General features: G+C 41.0%; 1 protein-coding gene across 1 annotated transcript; it reads left to right on the top strand.

Moving 5' to 3' along the window:
• Positions 1-7,000: 7,000 nt before the first annotated feature.
• KLHL22 (kelch like family member 22) lies at positions 7,001-13,928 on the top strand (the record flags this gene model as incomplete). The annotated part of the gene is made up of 6 exons (XM_079544019.1): positions 7,001-7,227; positions 7,952-8,117; positions 9,298-10,016; positions 11,146-11,338; positions 12,287-12,520; positions 13,542-13,928. The coding sequence occupies 6 exons, from the start codon at positions 7,001-7,003 to the stop codon at positions 13,917-13,919; spliced, it is 1,917 nt and encodes a 638-aa protein (XP_079400145.1). The 3' UTR covers positions 13,920-13,928.
• Positions 13,929-19,439: the final 5,511 nt, after the last annotated feature.

Here is a 19,439-nt window from a genome sequence, read left to right as displayed (position 1 = left end):
AGGTCCTTGCAGGAAAGAAACAAGCAAACATGGTGAGCAGTGCAAATGAATTCCTGTTTAAAACAGAAAGCAGAACTGGAATGTGTTGGAAGTGCCCTCTGCTCTCCACCCGGTCACTTAATTGTATTTGGCACAGAACTAATTACTTCTTTAACGTTTTTTCTTCCGTGTACTTTAGGTAATTAAAAATGCATGATGTGACTAAAGTAGTTGAACAAAGCAGCCTTGCCAGCTCGCTCGAGAGTCCCAGAGCGCGTACCATTGGCTAACTGATAACCTGTGTTTTGGCATAGTAACTATGCCTGGTTCTATGGAAGGTTGACAGATCTCTGTAGATGTAGAGCTAAACATTGAGGACCGCACTCCATCCTCAGACTGGAGAAAGCTGAAGCCTTAACGTAGGTTTGAGGATGGGAAGGTACGTGCTGTCTAAACATAGCTATTCCTCCTCCAAACACAACAGCAGCTCTGTCCAAACCAGAAAGTAGAGAGAAAGAAATGATGAAGTCTCTGGAGAAAGCATTGTATTGAGATTGTTATCTCATTGTATGAGATAGCACTGTATTGAATTTGTTTCCCTTACTGCAACTTCCCTTCCGTAGTTATTAGGGCCACAGGCCACCTCCCAAAAATACCCATCAGAAGACTTCACAGCTCCATGAATTTGGGCAGGCTACAAGAAAGACATGATCAGTTTGTGAGTAATGCAAAATCATAGAAAATATTCAAGTTAGGCAGCTCTTTAGGTTATCCTGCTTTTGGGGGGAAAAAAAAATCTTTTAAAATATTTGTGTGCCTAAATATGGATAGATTTCATGGAAGTTTTGCCATATCTATGTTAAATAAGATGTTTTAGTCTCAGTGTGTCTTAGAAATACATTGTAAAAGGCAGCATGGGGAGGAAAAAAAAACCCAAACTTTTGTTTCTGAAAGGAATGAATACCAACATTTGTGAGACAGCATCATTTGCAGAAGCTGTTTCCCAAATCACACCTTTAGGTTCCCTCCCACACCTTCAAATATACTACTAATGCTAGAAACTGAACATGACTCAGAAATTCAGCTTGGAGGGATGTGCTTGCATGTCTGCATTGGTGACTTAGAGAAGATGGCGTGTGTAGGCCTAGCAAAAACGTAACTCCCATCACTGAGTGCTCAGAACTAAATCAGATGCCATGTGATTCCAGGTACCATTGTTTCTTTTTGTGAGGACCTTAGGCTAAAGGAATTGTTTGGGTTATCTCCCCTACTTGTAGAAGGTTCCCTAAGTTAAAAGGTACTTGAGGAAGATATATATTTTTTTCCGCACAGTTGTGACTGCACAGAGGGATAATTCTGAAAGAAGCCCTGCTGCACAAAGCTTGCTTTTCTTTCATACCTCCTCTCTTTCAATTTTCTTCAAAAGCCATGCAGCTACTGAGCAACTCTGTCTACACAAAATGGTATACTCACATTCTTACATAGCAAACTTGCAAATGCCCATTGCAAATCATGGTATAGTTGGTAAATCATTCCAGTATTTGCACTCTAGTTATGCTGAACAATAGTTTTGCTTTTCAGTTTACATTGTTTGTGGCATTACATCTGTTTTCTCAGCTATTTTGGCAGGCACCCAGCTGCCTCCCCACTCTACACGCTCCCTGACTAGTTGATTTATTTGTTTGCATGCCCTCTGCCCTGCTGAATTCTGGTACCTCGCCAGGTTCTGCCTATTCATATTTGCAACCCCTGAGAGTCAGCATAACTAGCATTTTGTTCTAGTCTTGTATCTTGCTGTCTCATATCAGGCTGTCAGCTGAAGGCTGGCTTAGATCCTAATTCTTCCTACTCCCTTGGGAGACATGGAGGTGTGGGAAGCCTTAGGGCATGGCTGTTACATTCCCTTCGATGTACAACGTGAAGATGAAAGGGCAAATCCCATAAACTGCAGGAACAGAATTCAGACAGGATAAAAAAGAAAACAAGCCTGCTGGTCAAGCACTCAGTTTTCCAAATATCACAAAGGATGGATATTCTGCACTTGATTAGACACAGCTAGCAGCATCCCGACCTCATTTTTAAGTTCTCTCTGCTTTGAGCAGGAGACTGGACTAGAGACCTCCCAAGGTTCTCTCCAGCCTGAATTATCCCACAGTTCTAAGAAAGTGTTGGACCCCCACCAGGTTTGAACCACCTGTCCATATGGCAGCAAGCTAAACAGCATTAGGATACCCGACACCAGCAAGTCCTAGTTTATTTTGGGCACAGCTGATGCAGAAGAAAATATCATGATCTGCATAAGATACCTCCTCATATACAGAGATGTAACTGACAGCCAGAAGCAATTTGATACAAAAATGTCTGAGTTTCCATAGGAACTAACTTGGTTACTCCCCCTCCTGTAACCAAGCTCTCAGAACAGCCCACCACCCCCAGCACACACTGGTAGGCATCACTGTGCAACTTGGATGCTAGTCACAGAATCCAGGGCTCTATTGTACCATGCAATATCAATAATAGGTTTCAACACACTGAATCATCAACAGTCTGTTTAAAGCATGTGATCACTGCATAGCATATCTCAGCGAAGTGTAAAGGCTGAATATACCTATACTGACATCAGGATGTACCCAGGACATGCCCAGACCCAGCTGCTGGAAGATACAACACAGATTATTTTGTAGGGAAGCAGGACAGCGGGACTTTGTTCTCAGTCTCAGGAAGCATATACTGTAAGCTGATAAATTGCCACTCCTCAGGTTGGTCTTCAGTGGAGCAGTACACAAACATCTTGGTGGTAAAGTCCCATACCACACCTATTTTAGCATACCTTTAATTTTCCCTTTCCCCATTCTAGTTGAGCTACCCCACTCCTATACCCTGTGTTCTTCAACAGATGAAGTTTTTCAGTGAGCACAAGAGCAAGCCAGCATCCCAGTCTCACCATTTTGCTATTTGAATGATCAAGCTATAATGTTTTCCCTCAACTCTTCCTGTCCCACTGCCAACTTCCTCCCTCATAGGCTGCATACCTTTAGCGTAAAGGCAAGTATTATCATTGATAAGGAAGAGGATTTTGTTAAAACACCAAGCCACAGTTCTTTTCATACATTGATAAACAGTTACTTTAATTGAGTAATTATTTTTTTTTCCATACAAGTGTTCTGCAGAAACATTCTGTGATAATGAAGATTGAATGCAAGATGATCACAGAGCTATCAGCAAGCCTCTAAAATATTTAGCTTCCAATGCACCCACAGCTTGTTTCAAGAGATAACCAATAATAAAATGAACTCTGAACATAGTATAGGAAATACTCATTTCCTTCAGATGCTTCCTCTGTCTCTATGGTTGCAAGACACAGATGCTTTCTCATGGTTTCTAAATAGAATCCAGGCACAAAATAGAGAAAATTTCAGCCTATTGAATAAGAGCGTTTGTGTTGTGCTAGATAGCTCTGAAGATTTTGAGTTTAGTTTTTTTGGAGGGTGATTGTATTTATTCTTATATCTTCTTGATGTGAAGTGACCAAGCAGAATGTGTCTTCCCACATTAGCATTGTCTGTACAAGTGCACATGCAATTACTGACCTCATATACCTCTTTTCTCTTTATGCACTAGATATTCAGTTGTAGTACCCCAATATTACTCAGTCCACTAACCAGTAACTTTGAAAGATGAATACAAAAGAACCTATCTGTAGGACTTTATGCAGCCAGCTAAGAAAGTCCCTAGGCTGACTTTATCTACAGTTTTAAGGCACTTAGAACAAGAGTTAGAACAGGACTTGCCTTCCCTTGTTTCTGGAGACAGAATCCCACAGCACGTGAGAAGATGCTTTTTGTCGTTGCTGCTGTTAAAGAATTCATCTCTTCCACTTGAAGGTCAGTTCTGCAGTTCTCAGCTCCTGAGTCACACAGTTAACAGCTGCCCAACATCAATAAGGAAAAAGAAAAAAAGGCAAAATACTAAATTTCTAGGAACGTTACTCAGCCATGGACCGAGTTTCTCAGTAAGAAAAGTAGAACAGAAATGCCACATAAACATTCTGCTCTCAAGCAGCTGATGCTAGAGAGACCCACAACAGAAGAGACTCAGCTGCATGGTTCAAGGGACTGTAATGGCAAGGAAAGGCCTGCCTACAGCTCCTTCACTGACAAGGGTGGATATGCTAGCCTGTGAAAATGGCTTACAAGACAACAAAGTTCATGCATGGTCAGGAAGGAAAAATAGTAAATAGAAGGTTTTCTGCAGCATGCAGGAAATTGAACAAGTCTGTTCTGTACTTTCATTCACAGCTGTACCCCTTGTACTACATTTAGCCCTTTTATTCCTCCCTCTACAGGGAAGGCTGAGCAAAATGCAGATTTGAGATGGTGTTAGATAATGTACAGTTACAATAAAGCCACTTGTCATTTTTAAGATTGACAGATGCTGACAAGGCACAAGTATTCCTAGATATATTAGCAGTGATTCCCTGCACCCAGCTGGTACACTGCACATGAAATAGCACACTTCCACTGCTGGGCTATCAGATTTTAGGCAGTAACAAAGGCACGAGACACACTAGAGAAAAACTGCAGTTAGACCACATAGCCTGCAAAGCAAGACACTGTTGTGCTATCGTGATACCCCTCTGTAGCAACTTTGTAGTCTATATTTAACACAGTAGAGACATACATAACATTATCAATTAACCAAGAGCACTGCACTTAGTTCAGAAAACCACAACACCAACCCATTTTTCCCCTACCCTCACTCAAGCAACCACTTTCCACAGCTGTACCCACCCAATCCCAGCTGTACAAGCTGCCTCTTATACAGCTGAGGGCACTCAGTATATCAGCTAAGTGATTCCTTCTGCTCATCCCCCACTCACTGTTCAATGGCAAGTAGGCAACAATCCATGGAAATAATGTAATGTATATTAATATATAATTAAGCTACTTCTACAACACATGCCTTTGCTAAAATTTGTTGTGCAGAAGCAACATCCAGTTTAGCTGTAGCACATCACACTTCTTCTCTAGCCTCACTTCCACCTACACTGACACACACTTAGGCTGCATCAAAGGTCATGTTGTTTTCTCTACCCAACAAAAGTCTAACAATTCAGAAAACAGCTCATTTATTACATGTACTTCTGCTTTTTGTTGCAATTATTTCACTCTTTAGAGGCTCACTTTGATACAACTCCCTAATTTGTTGAAAAGGTACTTTTTTTTTGAGCATTAACCACATTAAAACACATCAACTCTGTACAAGTGGTTTGTTTGAATTTGTTCCTCATTTGGACAGTATCTTAGCCTAATTTGTTTTTGCTGTATTTATTCTCTTAGTGAATTTCTGATCGACACCTAGTAATGCTCACTCCTTCACTTGCCTTTCTTTTAATATTATCTGCCTTGCCTCAATCTATCACTCATATTTCCCAGGAGCAAATAAAATGATACAGTAATGTTTTGTCTGCTTCAAAGGCAGTCATCTTATTTCTAGGAAAAACATCTACCTGTCATGAAAAAGAATCCATTATTCATCTCTTCAGCTGATGATGGATAGCTTCCCTGTATAATCGACCTGAATGTGCTTCCTAGAAGGCAGTCTCATCAGGGCTTTCTTCTGAGCTCGTTGCCCTGGTTTTGCTGGCAAAGAGCAGACAGCCATTAATATACATTTGCAATTTTTTTCCATCCCACCCAGGAAGCAGTGGCACCTAGCTTCCTTTTGTTTTGGACAGCATGAGGTGACTTCCTTAGGCAGTGCAGTAACTGTTTCCATATTTCTTAGTGCCATCCAGACAGCTTCTTCCTCACTGACCACACACAGAATACCTTGCAGTACTTTGGGAGATTCCTAATGTGGCATTCCCTGTCTATGGCTGGTACAATTAGCAGTGGTTTCATCTCTTCACTGGTTGTTTGGATTTGTTCTGCTTTTGCTTTTCTGACTGCTGATGGTTCCTTGTGACTGTCCCTCACACCCTAAGCTATTTCCCAGAGCCACTGGAGGAGAGGCTGTTATAACTGTGCCTTAAGCAGCCATGTCAGCTAAGGCATTTCCTTTTGCTAATGTGTTTTTTTGAGTGTCTGCTCTGACAACTAGGCATAGCCCATCAGATCTAACTGCTGCAACTTCTCACATTCTTCAAAGACAATAGAAAGGGTAAATTACAGGATGCTAACAAAGGAATTAGGAGATTTTGAGAGCTTTACTACAGGCATGAAACAATAACTTCCAGCTAGCTTTTTACAGGCATTTCCCCATATGCTGTAAGGATCTTCCTGTAGCGTCAGTGGCAGCAGTACAAAGACGTATGGGATAGCCCTCAACAGTGCCTACACCAAAGGAAATATCCCCGCTGCAGAGACCCACAGTGAAGTCAAAAGGAGTTGTACATGCTAGCTTGAAGTCAGCACAGTAAAGAAGCTCACTGCAAAGCCTGTAGTCTCAGATGGTATTGTATAGACTGGAAGTGTGCTCAGCTAAGGAAGATAAAGCAAAAAACAGGAGAGAATAAAGCTTTCAGATTCTGTGGTATAATATCAAGCAAAAGACTGAAGGTGCAGGGTTTTTTTTTACAACAAAGTTATTTGAAGATATTAGGCAATGTGGAATTTGGGAAAAATTGTGAGAGATCTGCTGTTTGTTACAGACATCATAGAAATGCAAAGGAAACAAGGGGTTTGGCAATAGGTTGGGAAGTGAAAATATGTGTACATCCCCACATGCAGCATACTTTTGGACTGGAAAACCAGGAGTCAAAAAATTGTTAGCAATGCCATGTTTTGCCAGGTTGACATGCTGATATATCCCTGCCTATTTTCCATATCATTTGGGATAATTTCTCTTGGGTAGAATTGCTTTTGATGGTTCTCCTTTGACTGAAGAGTTGGTGTGATTTATTTACTGTGATAGATGAGTCAGAGGACCGTTTGTAAGCAAACGACACAAACCTTTGCTGATTCTGTTGTCTCACAGATTTCATTCTGCTGCAGCTTTTGGCTGAACATTTCTGCCTGGGATGGCGGAGGATCAGGAGCTGACTCAGCCACACAAAGCTCAACTCGAGTCCTCCCTTCAGCAGCGCACCAGCAACACATACCGCAGTGCAGAGCACTCTCAGGCTTTGCTCAGTGGCTTGGTATCTCTCCGAGACAGCAGCATCCTCTTTGATGTAGTTCTTGTAGTGGAAGAGAAACCTATTGAGGCTCACCGGATACTGCTAGCTGCATCTTGTGACTATTTCAGGTATGCTTTCAGTACAGCAGTAACAAGCATGTGTATGAGCGTAAAGCAGCACTGCAACTTCCAAATCTTCTGTTAGCACATTCTGCACGCTGCCTCCTGATGTAGAATTAGATCCACAAGGTAGAGCTGAATGGGTTTCACAATGCTACGAATGGCTTTGTTCAGCCTTCTGTTATGTGTCTGTTGAAATAAAGCTCCTGTTAGTGCACTGTGAGCTTACCTCCACTACATTCACAGCCTTGGAGGTATGTAAAGTGGAGAAGATAACTCACTCTATTTTTGTGAACAAATAAATCCGAAGGCAGTCCAGACAAATCTGGAAGAACTGCTCTAGCTTAAAAAACTCAAGTTCCTGTTTTTCTCTTCCCCCATCCCTGGAGTTATCTGCCTTCACCCACTGCCTATCCCTATGTACTGAGTCTGTACTTAAATCCTTCCACTGTGAATTACACCTTTCAGGTATTCCCCACTGTTTTCCTTCAGAATGAGAGGTATTCCTTTCTTAGGTCCTGAAAGTCTCTGCTTTTTGTATCATCGGCTTAGAAAAGAGGTAATCCCAAAGAAGTATCTGACTAGGATTTATTTTTTTGAATATTTTGTTATGTTCTTAGGATAGCATAAGAAAAGGGGGGGTTGGACACGATGATCTCTGGAGGTCCCTTCCAACCCCTACAATTCTGTGATTCTGTGAAAAGGAAACTGAACACAGTTTTTTTTTTTACAGAGGAATGTTTGCAGGAGGACTGAGAGAGATGGAACAAGAAGAAGTTCATATTCATGGAATCTCCTACAACGCAATGTGTAAAATCTTGAATTTCATTTATACTTCTGAGCTGGAACTCAGTGTCAGCAGTGTACAGGAAACCTTAGCTGCAGCCTGTCAGCTTCAGGTGAGGTGCTGGGAGGTATGATGAAAAAGAAGCAAGAAACAAAAGAATGAAAGAAACAGAAAACATGGCCGGAGGGCTAGGGAGTGAAACAGAGCATGATTCCAATGAAAAGAATTTCTTTGGGATACAGTAACCATTGGAAGGGCTGGAACAATGAACCAGTGCTTGCATGTCTGATCTGTGCTATGGTTTCATCATCATTTTGTCTAAAAGATTATTTTATGAAGCACTCACTTTCACTGATCAGCATATAAAAGCTTCCCTAGAATAGAATACTGCTCACCTATGATAAAGGACAAGGTGTGCTCCTCAGAAACCATTGTGCTGCTTAAACCTGCCAAGATCTACCCGATTGAGTCCATAGGCACGTAACCTTACCTGACCTCATCACTGCCACCATGGTTTCTGCACAAAGTGCCTTTTGTTTTCAAGGCAGTTCTTTTTCTCTAATTTTCCCTGCAGCTAATTGCTGCACAGGATTTGGTACTAACCTTAAACTTTCTGGGTGCTTTGGTTGGCTACACACTTAGCACCAGTTTGTTAGTGGAGGGACTCTTGATCAGTTGTTACTTTGCCAGGTGTCCTCATGCCAGATACAACTTCAGCTAGTACTCAGAAGATGACACTAAATGCTAATGTTCTCAAATGGCTTTTTATGCACTTGAGTGATGCAGATATTTTTGTTATAGTTACAATCTGTGATATAGCGTGTCTGTAGTGCTCTGAGAGAGCAACTGAGGGAGCAGCTGTTGCCATGTCCTTCGTGCCTTTTGTTTCCATGACTGCCTCCCAGGCAGCCTTCATCTCTCATGTTAACAAATGAGGCAGCCTGGCTGTTCAGTATCCCATGTGCCCCAGAAGATGCATTGCTGCTACACGAGAAGCAAAACTCAAAGGCTTGCGGTATAGTGTGGCTAGAAGATCTGGGTTATATTCATCTGCATTCCCAAGCTGAGTTGTGATTTTTCTCTGGAAGAAGGTGAACATGGCAATCAGATCATGAGAAGAGCAATTTTCTTGTCAACTTTTTTACAGTTTTTGGAAGCTTCCAAAGCTTGGAAGTTCTATGCTTCTGTCATCTGTGAAGCTTCCAAAGCTTGGAAGTTCTATGCTTCTGTCATCTGTATGTTGGAACGTAAGGCAAATGGTGTATGAAATAAAAGATTTCTCTCTCTTGCAGATTCCAGAAGTCATTAAGTTCTGTTGTGATTTTCTAATGTCCTGGGTAGATGAAGAGAACATCCTGGATGTATACAAACTAGCTGACCATTATGACTTGAGACATTTGAGCGATCAGCTGGACTCCTACATTTTGAAGAACTTTGCAGCTTTCTCAAGGACACAAGCATACCGCCAGCTACCCCTGCAGAAGGTCTACTCCCTGCTCAGTAGCAACCGTTTGGAGGTTAACTATGAATTTGAAGTTTATGACGGTGCACTTTTTTATCATTATTCTCCAGAGCAACTGGAGACAGATCAGGTCTCCCTGATGGAGCCCCTTAAGCTACTTGAGACAGTTCGATTTCCTCTGATGGAACCCCAGATCCTGCAAAGGCTTCATGACAAATTAAGTCCATGTCCTTTAAAAGATACAGTCGCAGATGCATTAATGTACCACAAGAATGAATGTCTTCAGCCAATGCTCCAGAGCTCCCAGACACAGCTGAGATCAGAGTTCCAGTGTGTAGTGGGATTTGGAGGGATGCATTCTACTCCATCCATTGTTCTCAGTGATCAAGCCAAGTATCTGAACCCCCTGTTGGGAGAGTGGAGGCACTTTACAGCTGCACTAGCCCCCAGAATGTCCAACCAGGGGATTGCTGTTCTCAATAATTTTGTATATTTAATTGGCGGAGACAACAATGTAAGTGGTTTTCGAGCAGAGTCGAGGTGTTGGAGGTAAGATAAGGATAATCCTGCTACTATTCTCATTTCCACCCCATTGCCCATCTCTGAGTCAGTAAGCCTTTAGTGCACTCTGTATGCTTGCTGGCAAAAAAGATAGGAACCTCTCACTAAAAGAAATAATGAGAAATAAGGAAATTAGCATCATAGCAACAGAAAGCTTCCAGCAATGCCACTCCTGACTGCGTAGAAACAGCTGCTTATTCAGGAGTATTACAGCCTTCTCTTCTTTGTTGGAGGGAGTGAAGTATTAAAGGTGTGGAAATGGTAATGAACTAGAATTTTCCAGAATCCTAGACTGTCTAGATGCTCTTGAAATGAGATTTTCCAAAAGTCCTCTGTGTGCAGTTCTCATCCCTGTGCAGAGGGATTTAGCCACCAGAAAGGATTTGTTAGTAAAATGCTGCTATTAGTTAATTACTGAGAAAATGCACGCACAGTAGCAGCATTCCAGGGTTGTCTTCAGTTCTGTGCCAGAAAAAAATGCACTGGAGAAAGGAACAGTTTTAGATCTTGATGCCCATTACATTGCAAAAACAGATATAAACCCTTTTGATTTTATAATGTAATCATCTTATCTTTACTAGTTATGGTGGAATTGCCCTGATTTCATGCCACGCACATCTTCCCTTCACCATCAGCTGTCACTGTAACTACAATTTCCAGATTGGATAGATCCTTATATCTGAAAATTGATCATGAGGCTTACTTGAAGCAGCACATATGTTGGAAAAAAAGAGTCAAAGAAGCCACGAAATGCTTATGCACCCTCTTGATGTCTTGAAGATCCAGATTCAGTCTGTGCTACTGTTAGAATGTTTTACCTTGTAGAATGGCTTTATGCTAACAGATTTTGATGCATAATCTGAAGGCACGTATAAGACAATAGAAAACCTAGGCTTTTATAGCATGATTTTATCAGCTGAAATACATCTTCTAAAAATAGACAAAAAGAACTTTGCTAATAATAAGATGCTGACAAGGCTGTATTTCACTCCACTTACAGCTGAATTTAATTTCAACCAAAGACAGTACAATAACCCCATGTGTGGTGCTGTCTTGTATTCCAGCAATGATTCTGTGGATGTATGAATCACTTCCTTTGATCCCATTCTTTTATAAGGTATGACCCACGACACAACAAATGGTTCCAGATCCAGTCCCTACAGCAAGAGCATGCTGACCTCAGTGTTTGTGTTGTGGACAATTATATATACGCCGTCGCAGGCCGAGATTACCATGAAGACCTGAGAGAAGTGGAGAGGTATGACCCTAAAAGCAACACTTGGGAATATGTGACACCTCTGAAGAAGGAGGTAAGGAGTGCGTTAGCCACACGCACTGATACAGTTCCCCAGTTCCTAATTTCATCTTTTTAGGTGCTTTTCTCATGCATAGCTTTCATTTTGCTGATACTCACATGGGAAGCTACTTCTGTATTTGAGATAAACATACCAGTAAAGAATAATAATAATGTAGAACTTTAATTTTGAGGTTTAATGCTTATTTTTCTTGTTTTCTCCCTGTTTTCCCCTGCAACTCTGTTGTATTAATCCTTAAAACCATTTCAAATTGAACATGTAAGTCAGGGAACTCCCCATTCCTCCTGGGGTAGGTAAACCATGAGTAGTACAAGCTTCTTATCTACAGTCCTGATAAGCATGCTTTATTCCCAATTAGAAGAAATCATCAAATACTAGGAAGATACCATAGGATCACAGAATGGCTCAGGTTCAAGGAATCTTAAAGATCATCTAGTTCCAACATCCCCTGCCATGGGCAGGCTTGCCAACCACTAAATCAGGCACTAGATCAGATACTAGATCAGGTTGCCCAGACCCTATCCAGCCTCCAGGGATGGAGCATCCACAACTTCTCTGGGCAGGCTGTTCCAGTGCCTCACCACCCTCTGAGTGAGGGTACATCAGTTTCTGTATACTATTTAGCTCATGGACTTCCAAGTAGGCAAGGGAGAAAAGTAACTATATGGATGAGTTTCTAATAAAGAAATAGTAAGAAATGACAACCCAGTGCAGTTCTGGAAGTTTTGGAAATTCTGGGGTAATTAATTTAGAAATTCACACTTTCAACATAATCACCTTGAAAGGAGTTGTCTATAAAAAAAATAGAAAATCCTTTCAAATGTTAATATCTGCATAACTCATGAAGAATGTCACTTCTTTAATGTCGATTCCATACTTTGAAGCTGGGAGAAATACATAAACACAGACCTCCAACTCTTGCTTTCCCACGTGGTGATGCAGGTATATGCACACGCTGGAGCAGCACTGGATGGGAAGATGTATATTACCTGTGGGAGGAGAGGAGAAGATTATCTGAAGGAGCTGCAATGTTACGATCCAAAGACTGACCGCTGGGAAGTTTTAGCAGATGGTCCAGAGAGACGTGCTTGGCATGGGATGGCTGCACTGCTGGGAAAGCTCTATGTAATTGGAGGAAGCAACAATGATTCTGGATACAGAAGGGATGTTCACCAGGTGAGAGCTTATCATACCTATGTCCTAGAAGAGTCTGTTTCTTATAGATGCTTTCACACTGATGTCTTTCTCCTCCTAAGTACGCAAGTAAAACTCTCTAGCATCAGCTCTCTTCCACTTAATTGCAGAACTTGCCATGATTTATTGCTGCTGTCTTGAATGCACTGTCTAAGCATTAAAGCTGTAGCATTTGAGATTCATGTAAATTTTAAAATATCTTTGCTGAATGACATTCACTCCCGTGCATATAGCCCCTAAGTAGCACATCAGCTGAGTTTCCTTTAATTGCCTTCTCATATGCATTTTTTCCTAAGTTAAGAACCTTGGAATTAGCAGTGTACAATTGCAGGATAGGATTTGTTAAGGATACGTTGGAAAGCACAATGAATGGATTGGATGGCAATTGTATAATGCAAGAAAATATACAGGACCTGATGGGCAGTGATGAATGGAGAATTTTCCTGTGTCTTACTCTGACTTCTATAACTGCTAAAGACATGAAAAAAGACAAAAAAAAAAAAAGTAATTGCTTTGTTAAAGCCAATGAAGATAGCAAAATTCAAGCTAAAGTTTGAGTTACAAAAAGATGCTTACAAATAAGTGGAGTTAGTAGAGTAGCTACCCACTGCAATCTAAAACTTTCCAGCATGTGCTGCAGAGATGGTTAGCAGGTTTGTCATGTTTGTGTGATGCAGCACATTTTTCCTATTGCAAACAGGTGTGCTGTGTCTGAGCTCATATTAACATGTCCCCATCTCACACTTCTGTATCTGTTTTTTTGAATGACATACAGCTGTTAGCACAACAGCTGGGTCAGACGTTGTGATTGAGTTATATGGCAAATATGCACAGTTCTACTGAGCATTGTACTGCTACTGCATGGGAAACGTGCTCTGCGTTATCAGTGCCCATCGAAGGACTGGTGGTATGGTGTGGCTGCATGAGTACTTTGCCATCCAGCCAGGCTCTGTCACTAAGATCCAAGTTCAACTTTGGCTAATCTATTTTTTACCTTATACAGGTTGCCTGCTACAGGCCAAGCACTGATCAGTGGACAAATGTATGTCCACTTCCTGCAGGACATGGAGAGCCAGGTATTGCTGTCTTAGACAACAGGATCTACGTCCTGGGAGGCAGATCCCACAACAGAGGAATCCGCATGGACTATGTCCACATTTATGATGCAGAGAGAGACTGCTGGGAGGACGGACCCCAGTTGGAGGATGATATTTCTGGGATGGCTGCCTGTGTCCTCACCTTGCCCAGGGCTATTTTAATGGAAACAGAGAAATGGTTCTCAGAATGGCACGCAGACCGCATGAAGTATCACCTTGACCTTCCATCAGAAGTTATGAGCGTATCAGACTGGGAAGAATTTGACAATTCAAGTGAAGATTAAAAAATTTAGTATTTATTTTTTGCCAGTAGTTGAGGAAATTAAGTCTTGAAAGAAAAAAAAAAAAAAAGAAAAAAACATAAAGATTTTATATGTCTTTCTTATATCCATAAATATGTATTTAAAAGTTTGAAAAATAAGTGTTCTGCACAAAATGACATTTGCTGTTATTATCTGCTCATCTGCAAGTGTTTTGCACAAAATGCCACTACCAGTCAGTATCTGCTCACCTGCCAGAAAGCAGAACTTTTAAAGTAACCACAGAACTGCCATTTCCCCCCAGATATAGTAGAGAGGTTCTTTTCCTTTGAAGGAGACTTCTCTCAACTTCCAGCATGGACAGAAAAAAAAAAAGAAAAAAAAAAGGGCACAGAAAGCTCAGCTTGACTGGCTTCTTTCCTTCCAGCTTTTAATGTGAAATAGCTCTTTGAGTTTAGGGAGATTTTACTTTTTCTGGTAATAAAACCTTCTAGCAAGCCTAACATGGGAAGGTAAGAACTAGCATCTCCTTCCTGTGCCGGGCATCAGCCTGATCATTTCTAGCCAGACTGAACATACAGAAGCAGGAACAGTAGAAGAAATCTGAATCTTCATCTCATCTGGGCATGCAGCCATCCTCATAGCTGGGTTAGAGTCTGTGAACTGACATCCATTCCCGAATTTCTGTACTACAGGTGCTGACAACGCAGCAGAAAGATTTCTAGAAACAGCTCTTTGTACAGAATAAGACAATCTCATCATTCAACTGTCAGACACATTTGTTCACAAGCATAAATTAATTAATAAATCTTTGTCAGAACTTTTTTTTTCTTTTTAACTACTGTGACAGTTTTATTAACCATGATGTGGAATCTAAAAGATGGAGAGTTCAATTAGATCCATGTTACTACATTATTATCAGTGAAGATACACCAGCTTGGGAATGGGCTGATTTTTTATTCACTCTTTTAATATACACTTTACAAAAGGATAAAGAGAGAAGAAATGGGTTTGCCTCAGATGAGGGAAGTAATAAGCAGATAACAAGCAGTAGTGAAGAAGCCACTCATCCAAGACCCTATGGTAGCTGAACTAATGACAGGAAAATAACAGAATCACCACAGCTCAAAAAGATAAAACACAGAAAAGCTTTTGCTTAAGAAGCTTAAATGATTCACTTCTGAATGCCATTTTGATTTTGCTTGACATTAGTTTAGAAGCTGATTTAAAGTCCAAACCATTGTGATATGTGGACATTATAGGTTCCTTCCCTCCTGGAGGGGCAGGGACTAATGGGTGCCACATGAAAATCATGAGCCAAAAGCCTTTAAAACTTCTAGCAGTAGCAGGGCTGCAGGAGGAAGGGTGAAACCAAAGTGATGCTCAGTAATCATCACATGACAAATAATGGTTGGCCTGCTACTTCGGAGAAACGTTCTTCCATCTCTTGATTTCGAAATGGATTTCACTGACTCCACATGAGTACAGTGGGCTTCTGGAAAAGGTTTAGAAGGATTTGAACAGCTTTTTTTTTTTTTTTTTCCAGCTGGGGAGTCAGATTGTTTTTCTTCAGCACTGTCAGTTTTTACCTCAATTTTGGACCCTTTGCCAATTGGCAAATAAAGCAGGAGACCTGACAAAGCAGGAAATCCTATACGTGAGCTTCCTCAGAAAATCCATTTTGATAATAAAGTCTGTTATACTGCAATACAGGAGCCTGAGGTGTATTCATCTTCAGCCCACAGAGCTATTTTGAACCTGTAAGAATTCAGTGCAGCTCTCACATGTAATGACAGATCTGAGGTTGACATCACAGAAACGCTCTTTCCAGACTGCAGGCATTGCAGTGGCAATCTGTTGTGCCTGCAAACTGACCAAGTGATTCCACACTCCTAGTGATCCAAGCCACATTGTAGATCCAGGTGTTCCAACTAACCCTGGCACTTAACACATCTGACTGCACTGCTTGCAGCGTGTTTCACATTTTAACTAGCATGTCAGAGCAGTGATAAGCAGTGTATTTCAAGGGAAAATGGTTGTTAGCCTCTTCCATGACAATTAAAAATGGGATCATTCTTTGTCTGGCTTATTTTCCTTTTCCTATGTATTCCACTAGAGGGCATTACTTACTATTTTAATTAAACTGGGCTTAAATTATGTAGGGGAATGCAAGATGTAATTATTAAGCTAAAGAAATGTCATGAGGAAACTCACACTTCTATTTTTCCCAGCCTTTTCCTATCACTCCTCTAGAGTTTGGATATTGATCTCTAGATAGTCAGGAGATCCATTTTTCTACTTCATCAGCATATGCAATTTAGTGACTGTTATTTATTAAATAACAGTTGGATGCTGTGCAAAGCAAATCAGTACACAGCTTAGAAGGCAGTTATGAGGAAACAACCTGTCCTTAAAACACATTATATGCCTTAGGAATGTTGTATTCTTTTTTTCTATTTTTAAAGCTGCCAGCATTATACATCCACATTCCATGAACCAATTCTATGAGCAGATCTGCATTTTCATTTGGTAAAAACAAATCTTCATTTGCTTTCACTCCCAACATTTCATCTGAGCACAATATGACAGTTAAAAGGTACCATATGCACTATCTTAACTGCATGCATTTTGTTTTAGTGAAAAAACAAGCACGTTTCCTTTAGGTCAAACCATCCTAATCATTTAGCAGCTGCATGGTCTGGTCCAGCATTCTCCTTTTCAAGCCAACACCCAGGCTAACAATAATCAAATCACTTTGCACTAAAATTATGTCTAAAACATATGAAGAGCTTTGTTGTTCTTGCTCAGTGCAGTTACCCACACAAAGAAACTGTATGAGAGATTACAGATTGATATGCTGAGGTGTGATTATCATCAATCTATTAAGGCTGAAACTTCAGGAACTTCATTAGCACACCTAAACTTTGTGTTCACTTGTGTTCAACATGCTCTCATGGGGGTTTTAGGCTGATTCTGATTTTTGATATTTTTTCTCTTTTTGATTAAAAAATCCTCTAGTCTCCTAGATATGTCAGTCTTGTACCTTGCAGTAAGAAACATCACAGTGTAGCACAAGGCACTGCAGACAGTTGAATGATGAACTAAGAAAAGTTGACATTACTTCTGGTCTGTAAGATACGAGCCAAACAGCTCTTCAGAACAGCGTGACCACAATTCTAAAGCTTTAACAGCTGATGCACTAGGAAGCCCAGAAGAATAACAACTTTGTTTCTTAATAATCTATTTTCCTCTTTCCTGCCAGCCAGAGGTAAAGCTACAGAGGCATATTTACTAGATTTGTAATTAGTGGACTTGTATCCTGAAGTATTTTAGGCTTCCTTATTTGCACAAGTGATTGTAATTGCTTCAGGTTTTGTTTCTAAGTGCTTTCACTACTGTATTTCTTTTCCAGCTGCCTACCTCTAAATCCAACACATCCTTTCCCACTTCCTCCTCATTTCAATTAGGATTGTTAATTTTGTCTTGGAAGCATACCCAGTTCTTCATTTAAAAGAAAGAAGGATTCTCATTCTAAACCTTTGATACAAGGTTACTCCCGCTTACACAGGAATGAGCCACGTGCACAATTTATTTGGCATTCAGCGCTATGGAGGGGGGCTTTTGGCAAAAAGAGGAAGAAGCAGCTGGGCATGGGGTAAGAGGGACAGCACTCACACGAGGCAATATTCTGCCAGCTGAGTTTGTATTTTATTAGCAGCTGATGCACTTCAAGAGATCCCTATTTCATCAGTTGCGCTGCAGCAAATATTTGGCAGAATATTCCAAGGACAGAAGCTGCCAATGCATAACACAAAGAGCATAAACTCATTCATATATAATAAAAAGGTAAAGCGGCACCGTAAAACAGCCCTAAAAATCCATACATCTCTCCACTCTTCATGAGACAGACTAGGAAGCTGCTGCCTGGTCTTATTTGATAATGGTAACAAGCTTGAATATATCACCTTTTTCTCTTCATGTAAGTAGAAGATGAGGTGTTTTACCTAGCTGATCTCACCTAATTCAACCACAGTTATTGAAACTGAAAGGGGAATGACCTGAAGGATGCACACAGCCTGCACAAGCTCAAGTCAGAACAGATAATTGTGGCAGTTCCTTTCAAACTGAAAACCCTTCTGTGCTTAGTGTCTTTTCGGGAAGGGAAGGTGGCTGGCTGTGCTGGTTCCTCAGTCACCACTCGAGCCCTCTGTAGCACTGCACTGAAACTGGTTTATAATCAAGTGCTATTTATTCCTGACATGTTTCAACTCTTTAGAGATAGTTGTGCTATTTACATGAAATGGAGGCAAGATAATTACATATTTGACTTACATTTGATTTTTATCATACTATAACAATAATTATAATTCAATAAAATGCAGCACGAATTTTTATTTCCTTTTCATATACTACGTATTACTGATTCTGCTGCTAGCTTGTGGCTCTTGTAATTATTTTTAAACATTATCTGGCTTGTTATTTCAAGTACTGTCTTGTAGTTTGGCCACAGCTGCACAGAAAATGACTCAAACCTATTCAAATAACAAAGAGAAATATAACAACCTTCATAATCTATTGTAACCTATTTATCTGTGCTTAAAAATGACTCTCATTGGCAGATAAAAGTACTTCAACTAGAAGGAATTGATCAATGATATGCCTATTAGGTAAGTTTCCCTAAAAGAAGTTTGCATGGGTGTGAATTTTCAGATGGAACTATTCATCTCTGGCCCTATTGTTTTACTTGTGTTGCTCTGCCTGATTGAACAGCTGTTGTTTTCCACCCAGGAGATGGCTGTACTTGGCAGCTGGTGAAGCAATACCTGCACATGTATTCAGGACCAAGTTTAAGATCCTTCTGTATTAGTGATGTCACAAGATTTTCCTGAATATTTTTTGCTAAAACATAAGAATCTGATCGAGGTGAGGCTTCCATTTTTGATATCTGAACTCAATACTTGGAGAGAGAGAGCCCACACCGATACAAACACCCCAGCTAGCACTGACTACCAACATAGGAAATAAAGCGAAAAACCAACCGTGCTGTGAGCGAGCTTTTGGAATAAACAGCATGAAGGGAAGATGGCAAAGCTGGAGTTGAGCCTGCACAGCAGCCAGGCTGGGCAGGTTGTGACAGTCACCTCCAATCTGCTTCTCCATTTGAAACCTCACTTACTTCACTCGGCTCTGCTTCGCACTGACAGCCTCAAAAGCAAAACAAGAAGAGAAACAAAATAAAATGAAATCACAGAGCTGACCTAAAAAATCAGCAAAGTGTTTGTGAAGGTATCTCTAGCACGTCTGGGGAATCGGTGCTGTTCACTTTGTCGTGTCCTTACCTGGAGCAGCCGAGCACGGCGATACCACCGAGAGCTGCCTGAAATCAGCCCTGCTGCCGGGACTCGTGCTGCTGCTCCGGCTCACCGCAGCACCCAGCGCTGCCAGGCCCCGCTCAGCCCTTCTTTCCTCCTCAGCCACCACCTCAAAGGGCTTCGACCTCCTCGTGCGGGAACAACGCGAAAAAGAGGTGAAACTCAAAACGCG

The sequence above is a fragment of the Tetrao urogallus genome, assembly GCF_951394365.1.
Source record: "Tetrao urogallus genome assembly, chromosome: 17".
Taxonomy (NCBI): Eukaryota; Metazoa; Chordata; class Aves; order Galliformes; family Phasianidae; genus Tetrao; species Tetrao urogallus.
The sequence above is the reverse complement of the archived record's forward strand: the minus strand, read 5'-3'. Positions and strand labels throughout refer to the sequence as shown.